The sequence below is a fragment of the Haemorhous mexicanus genome, chromosome 23, assembly GCF_027477595.1.
Source record: "Haemorhous mexicanus isolate bHaeMex1 chromosome 23, bHaeMex1.pri, whole genome shotgun sequence".
Lineage (NCBI taxonomy): Eukaryota > Metazoa > Chordata > Aves > Passeriformes > Fringillidae > Haemorhous > Haemorhous mexicanus.
The window spans coordinates 7,736,697-7,750,422 of record NC_082363.1 but is presented as its reverse complement, the minus strand read 5'-3'; the positions used below and the strand labels follow the sequence as shown (position 1 = coordinate 7,750,422).

The 13,726-nt window shown below is 43.2% G+C and overlaps 1 protein-coding gene across 8 annotated transcripts in view; it reads left to right on the top strand.

Annotated features, from left to right (window-relative positions):
* The window catches only part of LOC132337795 (protein LZIC), a 32,897-nt gene that overhangs the window by 4,269 nt on the left and 14,902 nt on the right, over window positions 1-13,726 (top strand). For 7 of the 8 annotated variants that reach the window (XR_009489268.1, XM_059866687.1, XM_059866688.1 and 4 more), the window contains exon 6: window positions 286-367. Coding sequence is in view for 7 of the 8 variants with exons in the window: in XM_059866687.1 (XP_059722670.1) it covers window positions 286-367 (82 nt within the window). In the remaining variant the exon portion in view is untranslated. Of the gene's footprint in view, window positions 1-285; window positions 368-1,285; window positions 1,689-13,726 lie in introns of those variants that run through there. The other variant, XM_059866693.1, reaches the window with a different exon arrangement.

The window sequence follows — 13,726 nt, the reverse complement described above, 5'->3', positions numbered from 1 at the left end:
AACGATCACTACAAATCAACTTGAAACTTGCATGTGCAGGCATGTCTGACACTGCACATGCTGTCCTGCTGGGGCTGACAGGAGCCAGGGAGGGAAGATTCAGTGCTAGGGGAAGAAGCTTCTGTTTTTGTTTTAGGTTTCAGTATGGTAGATAACACTGGCACTCAAAAGCTGCAAATGGACAATTGCTGTAACCTGTCCTAGCTCATGTAGATGCACAAGTAGATGGTGGGAACATGCACAGTTAAGGTATCAGCTTCACAGTTGTGGCTTTTTTTGATTTAGCTCACTGGTGATGATGAGATGTTCTTGTCAACAAATGCTGGTACAGCCCTGAGCCAATTTGAGAGAGTGTCCACTGACCTTGGTAAGTTTTCATTCTCAGAACTTCTGATTCCTTTGCCTCATTGAACACTGATTAATAGAAGTATGTCTGGTTCCCTTATGAAAGAGAATATATGAACAAGAGATTCATGCCATTAAATGTTAATATATGTATTACTAACAATGAAACTGATACACTATTATGAGGAAAAAGTAACACAACAAATAAATCCAAAGCCAAACATCCATGAAATGCCAAGGGTGCCCATCATGCTGAAGGCTTGAATAGTCTGTCTCAAGCAGAGATGCTGCTCTTAGAATTAAACACAGATCTTTTTTGCATTAAAAACTCTCTTCAGGAGAGCTATGTCCTCTGCTTGATGCAGAGAATTTGGCAGTTTTTGGCACATTGTCAAAATACAGCTTTAAACCACTCTTCCTGCCATGACTGTCATAACTGATTGTGTCAACAGGATCAAGAGTTGAGTTACAAAAGGCATTCAATAAGCACACAGTTCATTGTAGTGGTAGTAGTTAAAACTCGGATGAAAGAGCTATGAATGGCAGGGACGTGCCAGACTAGCTCAGGGTACAAATAAACTGTCTGTGTGCCCTGCCTTTCAGCTCTGCTCTCCCTGGAAGGGTAAGCAAGGTGAGAGCCCTCTCTTCAAGAGGGGACTTTGGCAGTGACTCTGTTGGGGGGGTGTTACCAACACCATCCCAGCTACAAACACAAAGCACAGCTCTACAGGAGAAGCTGGGGGAAAGGGAGCTCCATCCCAGCCAGACCCACTAGGACATGGCTGCTCTAGACCTGGCAAGCCTGTGTGGGTTTTTTTTTTTAATTTCACAATGTAGGTTTGATTTCGTTGGATCTCAAATGTTTTGCTTGATTTAAATTGTATATAAGGGAATTCACAATTTCCACTAATACTTACTGAAAATGCTTTTTCCCCCTCAGGATCAGGAGACAAGGTCTTTGCTCTTGCAAGTGTTGAAGTAGAAAAGGCAAAACAATGAAGAGATTCATGAGGCTTGTGTCTCCAGTTATCAGCAGCATTGGATTTTGGTCATACTGTGTTTGTTTTTTCTATTTCTTACATGTTGAAAAAAAAGCAAAGCAAAACAAAAAACCCAAGCTCTAAATCTCTTGGGTCCTTAACTAGAAGATATGAAGTAAACAGCCTTAAGTGCTCTTTGGGACCTTGGTGTCTGTACCCTTTAAGTAATACAAGCTCTGAGGCTGAACACTAAGTGGAACTCTAAAACAAAAGCATGGTATGAGTGTCTTTGGAAAGAGTCAGTTGTTTTGAACTCTTCTGAATGTGTATTTCTCTAACTATTAAAACTTAATCTTTTTTGCATGTGGTTGTAGCAAGCAGATCTTTTTATGAAGTGGTCCTGATGATTTTTTTTTGGGTGATTCTTCACATTGTCTTAATTTTTGTCTGGACTCCCCACTAACTAGTTTGTGCTAGGAAAGCATTGAAGCTTTGGAAAATGGATGTAGTTTATTGAAATGCCATCTTTCTACAAACTGTTTGCAGAAGACCCAAAATGAGCCTGGCTGCTGATCACTGGCCCTGGCTGCTTGTTTGCCGTGCACATGAATGAGCACTTTGTGTCCCAGCCCTGACTGAGGACAATGGCAGCCCTGTGGGGAGGCTTCTGGAGTCATTTAACCTTGTGTATTGAAAGGACAGGAATTGATAGGACATGGCAATGAGATGCTCTTCCTTCAGCTCTGGTGTATAACTGCACACTGCTCTTATTTCAGAGGGGGCATGAAATAGCTTGCAAGTGGAAACAAGTTTTAAAAGGGGGGGAAAAGCTCCCGTTATGTGATTAGTGCAAGTGTTGTTCAGTCTCAGTGGTGGTGTTATGGAGAGGGGAGGGTCTGTGTCTCCACTGGATCCTGAATAAACTTGGCTTAGGAGGATTTGAAATCTCATGTAGTTGAATTTTTAGCTCAGTGACTAAGTGGGTAGCATTGACTATAAACAGAAAATTAACGTGGTCAGTCATCATTTAGAGTGCACTTACAGGGCATAAATACCCTATAAATTGGCAAGTTTGTCTAATTGTAAACCGGGACTGGAGTAGACTAGGAAATGTGTTTCTAGACTGTATTTTGCTTTAACAGATAGACTTTTGACTTCTAGCATTTAAGAAATGAAAGGATACATGATAGAGATAGAACTTTCATCAGTGAAAAACAAATTATGCTTTCTCCCTGTTATTAGAAAGCCTTTATTGAGGAGGGGTCTTCTGTCCATTCCAGCAGAACTATTTTCTGTCTGGGACAGCATTGTGTTCTCTGACAAAGGCTGATTGCAGCTTCATAGCTGAGAGCAGCTTATTAAAAGGCGTTATTAGACGCTGAAATTATGGGAAGCAAAACAGTCTCTGGGGACTGGAGCTGCCTTCTTTTCCTTTCTGCTCATTACTGGTGCTAAGGAACTCTCTCCCCATACACCCCCAGCCTGCTTGCAGCATTATTATGTAAATTAAATCTCTCAGCACTCACAAAAAGTTTACAGTACAATGACATGGAAATCTTTTTCCTAGTAGTTTGAGAGGTGCAAGTTTCCAGGAGAAACTTTTAAAAATTGTTTTGTAAATGTTTCAGGATTTTTGCAAATACCTGTACTGTGGGCAGTTGTAACATTCCAATTAAATTGATCCTTGAGGAACATCTTTCCAACGTCTGCTGCTTCTGCTCTTGGAAGGATCTCTGGTGGTTTAGATGGACAAAGATGAGACTGAGTCAGTACCCCAGTATTGCAAGATTCAGTGTGTTGGGTCAGACTTCTCTTCTCAGAAGCTGTGAAGGGTCAGAAATCAGAGCTCTGCCCAGAGCCTGGCTGTGTCCTGCAGAATGCCCTGACCATAAATGTGATTTAACAAGGAAGCTGCTGCTGCTGCTGTGAAGCTGTTCATGTGTTGACCCTCACAGGTAGTTAAGTAACCTCTTGAAATAGTTAGATTAATTTCAGGCATAGTAAGTTAATTGGTGTGTTGTGCTAAATACTTTGCTAAATAATCCTGGGATGTACCTCCACCACCATCTCAAATGTTTCTGCAGGGGCTGGAAAAAAACGTCCACAATCTATTTATTATAATAATGATTCCTTCAAATAAAAACTGATAATAAAAGAGCAACTGCTAAATGAAAGCATGGGTTTGTGTTTAACAAACAACCTTGTGATGTGTGAGTTCCATCCCCAGTTCCATGTTGGACCTGGGCAGATCACTCATTCTGTACACATCTTTCTTTCCTGGAGTAAAATACAGATTATGATCCTTAAATATCAAGTGCTGTGAAGTTGTTATTGATCATACATTGCTTTGAAGATTAAAAGTGCTTTGTTTTTTGTTTATCATTTTACTTCTGAAATAAGAACTGTAAAGTACAGTAGCTTTAAACACATCAGCAAAGTTCCCAGAGTCCTTTTTTGGCTGTATATAACCTTTTTTTAATCTTCTTTCTCTATAGAATGCATTCAGTGATTGTACTGATCTGAAGGAAAAAGTGTTAGAAAATTGAAGCTTCAAATATTCTGTCTCTCTTTCTTCTATCTTTGTCTCCTTGAGTTATTTCCCTTCTTTGATCTTGAATGGAAAAGTAGCAAGTTACCTTAGTGTTGAAGAAAAAAATACAAGATTTCTTAAGAGATCCCTTAGTTTCTCACACTACTTTGCCTGTAAAAGTCAAATTCATTTTGCTAGAGAGCTCTGTGTAAATGACACCCTATGGCCAGGCAGTTCAGGCTGAATCATTGGTGGCTGAAATGGGACCCATGCATGGTTTTGATGGATTTGAATTATCAGACTAAGTCTGACATATAAAATATTAACAAAAGAAAAAGAGATTCCAAACTAAAAACAAGTCTTTCATTGGGTACCACACACATCTTGGAGAGAAAGAGTTTTCACTATTGTTGTGTGTGGTTGAATCGTGGGTAATGAAAGTAGGGATTGTGTGTGCAGATGCTGCTGGAAGCCCTTAATGAGAGGGGGATGCCAACAAGTACAGAGGGACTTGGAGGGTGGAAGCAGCTGTGCTGTGAAGGAATCCTAAATGAATTTCAGAGCTGATTAAGAAAGAACTGGAGATAAGGAACGACGGGGTGAATTGAGAGAATTTTTCTAAGTCAAGCAGGGATTCGGAGGAAAAGGTTTCATGAAGTTTTGGCTTACTAGAATAAACAGCAGCCTCATTAAAGAGATTAGGAACTATTGAAAAGAAAAATCCATTTAATCGGACAGATTTCTATAAAATAATATCAAGTCTTTGTACAATACTTGTAAAAATGTTAGACTTAACCTTTAGATAATGGAACTTCTAACATTCCCTTGCTGAGGGTTAGGTCAAGCAGCGTGATGATTGGAAGTAACAGATTTGATCACATGCAGTTCTACATTCTGTTTGCTTTGGGAGGCTCCGTGCATTCCCATGAGACATGAACAATATTTTACTCTATCTCTTGCAGACCTAGCATAGTTGAGAGGCCTCTTGAGCATCCATCATGTCTTATGATGATACAAGTGACTGATGGCAAGATGTCACCTTGCTTGATAGTGAAACATCTCGGTAAGCTTGAAGGGAATAAACTAAGGTGGGGCAGGAGCTAGTTTTAAGAAAATAAATCTAAAATTCTCCTAGGCTAGAAGAAGCTTTGTGGTATCTCTCCCTGCTAAAACCCTTCCTAAATAAATGCAGGATGTTAAATTGGTGATGTGTAAGATTGCATTGCACTGCTGTACAGTCAGCCAGCTGAATTAGGAGAGCTAGACAGTAGTTAGTCATAAAATGGTGTTGTGCCCATGATGTTATCAGTAAGGAAATTCATACTATTGCAAGGATGCAAATGATGGCTTAATTATATGCTCCCACTAGCATAAGATGCTTTTAGATCTTTCCCTCAAACTCATGTACTGTGCTAATTAACAGTAATCCAACTGGAGGATCCCAGTGCAATGCTTCTGCATATTTTTTTTCAGCTTATGCTGGAGTTCTTATGTTCTTTTCTTAAATAATTAATAATCATTACTGCCTGCTGTGCTGTGGGTATGTGCCAGTGATCTCAGATCCCAGCACATTTGCACCATTCCTGTTCCTGTCAGAGGCTTGGGTTTGCTCTTTGCAGAGGCTTTCATGTTAAGCCCTTCATTAGCTGGCAGTGGGGTTTGGATTTCAGTGGCATCGGGCTTTGATGTCATTAAGTATCAAGCTGTTAAAGGAAGTGCCACCTATTTCATTACTGTGACTATCTTTATGCAATTAAGTTAAATACCGAGTGGAGAACAGATGCATTTTACTAAATAACACTTGGTGCACGAAGCATTTTCATCTCCAGGAATTTGGTAGTTACCTTGCTGGCTACACCAATGCAGCCTGTAAGGAAGCAGGGTTACTGTTAACCTAGTGGGAAACCATAATGCAGATGAGTGATGGAGCAGGGTGAAGAGCCTTTGGTGGCTTCTGTCTTCTTTGATTTTTAGTTTTAATTAATTCCTCTCTGTGTTCACTGGGGTTTTACTCTTCTTCAGTCAATGCAGGTGAAGCATTACTCTTTTTTTTGAGTGCTTCAATGACCAAATGACCACTTAATTCTAGTTGGAGGTTAGCATTTTCTGTATTGGCTGAATTAGCTCAAGCTGTACTGGATGTTGCAGTGTCTTTAACTTTCTTAGCGAAGCGTTACTGAGCTGGGATGGATCTCGGGCGGCCCGAGCGCGGCAGCCGCGCTGCCCTGGACCGGGAGGGTCAGCAGGAGCCCCGGGACCTCGGCACCGCGTCCCTCCAGAGGATGCTTCTCAGGTGAGTGGTGCCGTCCGTCCCGGCGGAGCGCCCCGGCCCCGCGGGTCCCGCGGCCGCAGCGGAGCGCGGCGGGGCCCGGCGGCGCTGCCCCTTGCCCGGCCTGCCCGCCCCTTCCCCGGCCCTGCCCCGCGTCCCGCCCCTTCCTCCCGGCCGGCTCTCGGGTGCTGCCTGCGGCGCCGCCGCTGCCCTGGGCGCCGGGACGCGGCGGGTCCCTCCCCCGGAGCCGCCCAGGCACCTCCCTCGGGCCGCCGCGGTGAGTCACGACGGAGGAGGAGGAGGCGGCGGCTCCGCTCGGCTCGGCTCCGCTGCTCTCGCCCGCCCGTGCCGAGCGCGCCCCGCCGCCGCCCGAGCCGCCGCAGCGCCGGGGCCGCCGGCCCCGCACCAGGTGAGCGCGGTGCCCTTTGTGCGCGGCCGCGAACAAAGGCGCTCGCCCGGGCCGGCCCCGCTCCGCTCCGGGCCGGCCCCGCTCCGCCGGCCGGGCCTCCCCGCTCCCCGCTCCGCTCCCCGCCCCGCCGGCGCCGCCGCCGCTCCCCGGCCCCTGGCAGGCCCTGGCCCCGGGCACAGGTACGGGAGGTGCCTTTCTCCTTCTCCGGCATCACCCCTTACGTCACGAGGCGCCCTGTTCCCCGGTGTCCCGGCCCAGGCATGGCTGCGCTGCGGTGGCAGCCGGAGTCACGCCGGGGAGCTGCCGGATCTGCGCTGGGGCGGGGGGCGGACGGCAGGTGCCACCCAGCGCGGGGGCTGCGCAGCCGGCCCGGGCAGCCCCCTGCGCCCGCGATGCTCTCGGCATCCCGGCCCTCGCCTGCGAAAACGCCTCTCGGACAGCGTTTACTAGAGGGCTTCCCTCGGGGGTAATCCTGCCTTGGCTGAAAATTGGGTTTCTAGAGCCTCTGAGGCAGCACTCGGTAACTTTCAGTTTACATGGACGGTGTTTGTTGGCACACGTTAGTTTTTTACCTGTTGGGAAGATACGTGAGAGAGGGACAGCATCACCCTCCGGATCAGAATGTATCAGAGACAGATGAGACGTGATCCTCGTTTCTGCTCAACATCCAGATGTGCTTCATCAGGGCATGTTTGCCTCACAGACTCGGGTTTACTTTCTCTTCAAGAAGAGAGCATTTTGCTCTGTTGTATATCATCTTTTATTTGTCCATTCCTCATCTTGGCATGTTCAACGGGATGAGCTTTGATGCTCTGTGAGATGAGCATGAGACATTCTGCAGATGTGAGGATTTAAAAACAGAATCAAAACACCAAACTCCAGCAGACATTGGAGGCAAGTTAGGTGTGCTGGTTCAGAGTCCTGGTGTAAACTGGCTCCAGTATGGTGAGAGGCATGATTAGAGAGTATTTAAGAACATATTTTTTAAATACTTTTACAAAATCCTACTATATTTATTTTTTTGGCTGCTGAACTCACAGACTTTCAATTCCTTTTGGCCCTGCTTATTTTTGGAGCTCATGTGTGATGTGAAATAGCCTGCTGAAGGAGAACCTCTATGTAAATGGTGAAAAAATGAGGCTAAACATGTGCTTCAGTGGGGTTTATTCTGAAAGTACAGGTATTCAAGGTGAGGGAGCATACAGAAAGCTACATATTACTCTTTTAAAAATACAGGCTGGTTTTCTTACCAAGCCACAAACCACTTTTGCCTTGACAAACAGATTCATTTGGAAAATGGTGACAGGTGTACTGCTTCAGATGCATTTCTGTTGCTTCACTTTGCCCTTAGCTGAAGAAGCATCATCAGTTATTGTATCTTTGGCACCGTGGGGGAAACTGGCAGCTCCCTCAGTGTAATTTAGAGTTACTGGGGATCTGTGTGCTGTCTTAGTTGATGTGGTACACAGAAATAATAAATCTCTGAAGAAGGACTGAACAAATGCAGGAGCAAAGGCCATTTTGAAAAACTTAATTGGTAATGGGTTGGACCCAAATCTGCTTTAAAGCAATTTTCTCTTTTAGTTCATTGTAAGCCTTGCAACAAGTTATGGAAAAGTTACACAGGTCAGAAAAGAGCTTTCAGTGTTCTTCTTGAGGTCCAGGTGGGAGTACAGTGAAATCTTCAGCAGGGAAGCCATCCCCTGGGCTGGCAGGAGTCCCTGTGCCAATCGCTGTGCCATCGGCAGAGCTGGGGCTGTGGCTCTCCGTGAGCAGGAGCCCTGTCCCTGTCTGAACAAATGAGTTATTGCTCGTGTCACTGACAGAACATCTGTGGAGTGTTTGGGAAAGCCAGTTCTGAGTCTCAGGTTTATGGAAATCTGTAGCTGTGTCCCTTTCTGCTCCCCTCCATCCTTTTCCCCATCCAGGGTTTGAGAGTGCTTCACTTTGCAAGAGGAGAGAGACGTTTCCAAAACAGTTTGTGTTGTTTTCTAAACAGAACCAAAAGTGAAGGGAAACAAAACCTGGATTTTGTAGCTACTAACAATGACTGTGATACATATCTGCCTCCAAAAATTAAAAATCATCCTGCAGTTGCATATAGGCAAACAGAGGTAACACCTAAAAGTGCCTGATGTGGTTAAGCTGTTCAGGGTAGATGCTTTGCCTAGGAAACAGCTTGTCAGAAATAGATCTATTTATATGTGTTTAATAGAAGTTTTTCCTCTCCAAAATGTTTGTCGTCTGTAACCAACACAAACATTTATGCTTTTTACCAAGTATTTCACTTCCTAAGTTGGTTGTTGACTACAAAGCACCCTCCTGAGCATCTGACCTAGTTTGAGGCATCAAACATCCACCAAGTGCTGTGCACAGAAAGGCAATAGGCTTTTGGAGGCTGCTGTTGGAGATCCTGGGAGAAACTTCCAGGAGAATTTTTTCCAAAAAAAAAGGATTTGGTATCAGAAATATTTCTATACATGCACAGGCAAAACTGTACTTCTTTTTACTGCAGGCTGTCATCAGATTGGATTTCCTGCTGAAAGGCAGCAAGGACAGAGGCAGCTGCTGCAGCTGCACCACACCATCGGGTGTGTAGTGCAGAAGTGATTGGGAAAATTGCAATCCTGCCAAATGTGCCAAATGTTCTGTTCTGGGCTAAAGCTGTTGTGTGACTAGTCCCAGCTTTGATGGTGATGTGCACCAAAGATAGAAATTATTGGAACGAAAACATTGTCACCACATCCAGTGTTGGTAGTTTAATGGTCTTGCTTCTAAGTACAAGGGAAAAATGATATGTAAATAGGTTTGAGATGTGCTGAAAACTTTTTACCAGGTAACTCTTGGACTCTTACAGTTCTTTTTCCCTTTGAAGAGCTGTGCTCAGTCCATGAGCTTCCATTGGTACGAGAGTGCAGATAAAGCAGAGTGAGCAAAACTAGAGGTGAGAGGAAATTAAAGATCAGCAAATTAACCAAAACCCATTAGTTAGTACTAGAATGAGGAGAACACTCTTCTGACTCTCAGATTTCTTTTCAGCCTTAGTGTTGAGGAAGCATTATATAACAAATGCTCAGAAAAGTGAGGAAAGCTCATTCTTATTTCTGCTCACTGCTGGTGATCTGACAGAATGCTATAGAGCTCCTGTATGGTTTAAATGTCAGTCTGAATTCACAAAGTGGAGTCATACTTCTTGCTTTTCAGTAAATAAATCCAAGGTTTTACAAGTATCAAATCTGCCAAGCCTATTTCTGTTTCCAAAAATAATATAGATGTAATTATTAATGATACTTAAAAACAAACAAAACAGCCTAAAAATCTCAAAAAAAACCTCTAACAGTTTCAACTTCTTGCATTATTGGAATTCCAGTGACTGCCTAAATGAGCTACTGATTGTGGAACAGAGGTGGAGTCAGCAAATTTGTACAACCATTCCACTTGTCTCAGGACATTCTGTTTTATTCCATGCAAATAGACAGATCAGGAATTTATTCGATTTTTCACCAAGTCAATTTTCTCTGTGTTATAAGGGCAACTAAAAAATATGGAAACAACTTAGGTAATCAACTCTGTTTATGACCATGACCAAGCTCAGAAACCTTCTGACTCAGTTTATCCTTCCATAAAATTAGTTGACTACTTCACATGAAGGTGGAGATGTTTAATTAAAGTGTAATTGTTTTGCCTCTGAACTCATCCAGGTCCTGATTCAACGCATAGTGAAGTCAGTGAGGAGCTTTTAATTAATTTCCTTGAGCTTTAAATAAGTACACATGGACGTGCACCCTTAAAGGAAATGTGACCTAAATTTTTACAGCAGAATTGCTGTAAAGGAGGAATATAAATCCTGAAACAGCTTAAGGTAAACTACTGAAGGAAGGCTTTTTGTAGAACTGAGGAGGGGATAGTGCAGCTGCAGGGATCTCTGGTGCCTGTTGCCATTTTAATGTAATTTTAATGGAGTTGCTAACTTTGAGTGTGTTGGATCTTATGTGGAAAACTGGAAATTTCTTTGTGCCTTGGCAGCTTGCTCAGTTGGTGGGGGGAGGCAATATCAGACTTCAAGATAAACATAGTTAACTGAATGTTTATGCAAAACCAATCAGCAATAACACTTACAATATAATTAACTTCAAGAGCTGATGCCAAATTGAGAAAAATAGGAGCATTCATGTCTTCTTAGCTGCCTTTTTTCAGGAATGTCTGTCGATGCCAAATAATACTGGTAGGTTTATGTGGAATTCATGAAAGGTTTTGCTTAACTTCAGAGGTCAGAAACACCAGATATTGCTAAATAGAACTTTTATTGCTGAAATCTTGGTCAGCAGCTACAATGAACTTGGTAAAATAAGCTTTTCACAATTCACTCAAGCTGCAACCATTCTCTTACTGTTTCACTGTCAAGATTCTTAGTTCACTAACTTTTTCAAAGCACGTTTTAGTCTTTAAATAAAGTACTGTGTGTGAAACAGCACGTGAGGCACTGCAGTTTGGCCCCTTGTTTTTCACAGGTTCATTTCATTGCTCTTGGTGGCTGCAGTTTTAGCTCTCAGCTCCTGCCCTCTGTTGAGCAGCTAACCATAACAGAGGTGTTCCTAATTGTGCTTTTGGTTTGGCAGAAATCCCCCTGCTCTTCCAGTAATTCTCTTTGTCCATTCTGCCTTAAATTGGTGGTGGCTGGGTGCAGTGCTGCTCCTGGGAACTTCCTGAGGTGCTCTGGGATCTTGCAGTGGTTTTAACTTGTGTAAGAATCAGCCACTCTCGAGCTTTGCTGTGAATGGTCTCTGGGCCAACTCCTGTTGTTACTATCATTATGTATTGCAGTTTGATTAATCTAAATATATGTTTTACGTGTGGTTGCCTTTAACATGTGTGTGTTGTGTCCTTCCAGTGTGCTCAGGAATTGCTCACTGGAGCCCCCCAGGCCCTGCAGTCCCTGGGTTTTCTCTCCAGCCCAGTGTGTTTGTTCAGTGCTGAAGGGACTCTTCAGCTGTCAGACCACTGACCTCCTGCAGCTTTATATCACAGTTCACAGCTCATGGAATTAAGGTAACATTCAGAACTGTGGCTAGGCAGGAAGGAAATTGCATCCATTTTCCTGAGAAATACGAAGTCTCTTGAAGGCAAGATTTCCTTCCTTGCAATCCCACTTGGCCAAAACATAGGGAAAGCAAAATGTCCGTTGGTGTGTAATCAGGAATTTGTTTTAAACTACTGAATGTTAAAAGTCCTCTCTTAAAACTGACAAGGACTTTTTTTCCTTCCTCCCTCCTCTGTCCATCAGATATCTTTGCAGCACAGTCTTGTCTGGTGACCTAAGAAAGGAACAAAAATCCTTCTCTTGTGCTTTTTGTTTCTAGTAGGTCCTTCAGAGAAGGGAGAAGCTGGCATACCTGGCATGCTCTACTGAGATCAATCTATGGAGCACTGTCTAGGAAAAGCCTTGTGCATTATTATTTGATGAAGGTCTTAGGAGGAAATTATGTCCCATATGATCCAGGAGCACTGCTGCTGCTCACGGATCACTGAGGAGGCAGAGTTTGTGTTCTGGTTAGTACCCCAGATGTGATTGAGGCATGTGGTCATATTAGACAAAGAGCCATTAATTCTCAGTTCAACTCACAGCTAGAGCTATTAATAATAGATCTCTTGAAATGGTTTTGAAAATTAAACCTTGATTCAGAGCTGAAACTTCTTCTTTGCTTTTTTTGGTTATTCAGAGCATCCATGGGGAAAGCAGTAGAGAAGTTTGGGGGTTTTTTTTCCTAAAGAGGCAAGATAACTAGGAGACATAAGGGCTGTGCTTGTCACATTTTACAGGAGATTTTATTGATGTATGAGGACAGAACACTATTTCCTGTTGCTGTCCAATGGTTACACAATTTGGTAGTAAAGAACTATTAATCTGAGAGTCTGTGGTCCTAACAATGTACTTTGATACACTGTTGCTAAATACAAAAACTCTAACTAGTCACCACCCTAATAACAGTTCACATTTTAATTGCTTTTAAAAAATCTAGTTAGCCATAATCTTTCTGCTATAACAGATTTATAGGCATTTGCAGTGTGAAATGGCTGTGACCTGGCAATAATGATGTTCAGATGTCAGTAAAAATTACAGGGCAGCACACTGAGAGCTCTCACTAATACCTGGCTGTCTGTAGATCCTGTGTAGATGAGTACCAGAGAAATGCCTATAAATACATATATAAAAAGAATGTAAATATATGTACACACACAGGGGAGAGAGCCTTTCTGTGCCACCACGTGTGCTCTCTGCCATTTCAGGTTAAATGCACCCAGCCCTGTGTGCTCGGGCTGGGAGAAGTTGGTCACTCCAGCACAGGGGGTTTAACTCCAGAAATGGCACTGAAATCTTCAGAAATTTTCTGTTTCTGAAATAAAATATTTACAGATAGATCCATACAAAGCTTGGCTGTACTGTTCAGTTTTAATGATGGGTGCTGAACACTTTTTAGCAGTAATCCTTCAGTGGGATACCTGGTAATTAAATAGTTTGCTATCTGTCATTAGTGCCTAATTTCCTGCCTAGAAGATTTGTAGCTTTGTTTTAAATAGGAGAAGAGGTGCCTGAGCCTCTGAGACAGATGCCCATGGTTGGGAGCAGAGCAGCACTGTTCATCCAGCTCTTGGGGACCATTGTGAGTAAAGTACTGGAACTGTCTCTTGGACTGGGGTGCAGTTTGTGATAAAGTGCTGCTTTATAAAGAGCAGTTTTTTAAGAATTTTTGACACATTCATCTTTGAAGTGTGAATACCTTTGTGAAATGAAAGGCTTTTTTTCAGGTTTTGTGGCTGTTACTACGTTTAATTTCAGAGGCTTCAAGTTGACTGACGTGAACTACCTAAAACCCTGTGCTGCCTCTTTTAATGTATGAGATGTGAGAGTGTCTTGTCCTTGAGGGAAGGGGGGAAAATCGTCTGGTTTGTGTGTGCATGAAGGTCAGGAGGCAAATTTTAATTTCATTAAAGTGGTGATTATGATAGGAGGATTTTTTAAATTTGTTTTTTAAGTCAGCTTGAGCATTGATGTAAGAACTGTTTTGGTATATTGGGAAGCTCTATGGAATGCACTTCATTGGCATTTTTGAAGCCCATTTTGAAGCTCTGAAAGGTGTTCCAGCACTGGGGAGAAAAACCCCTGCTTGTGTTCATAAATGTTTCATGAATAA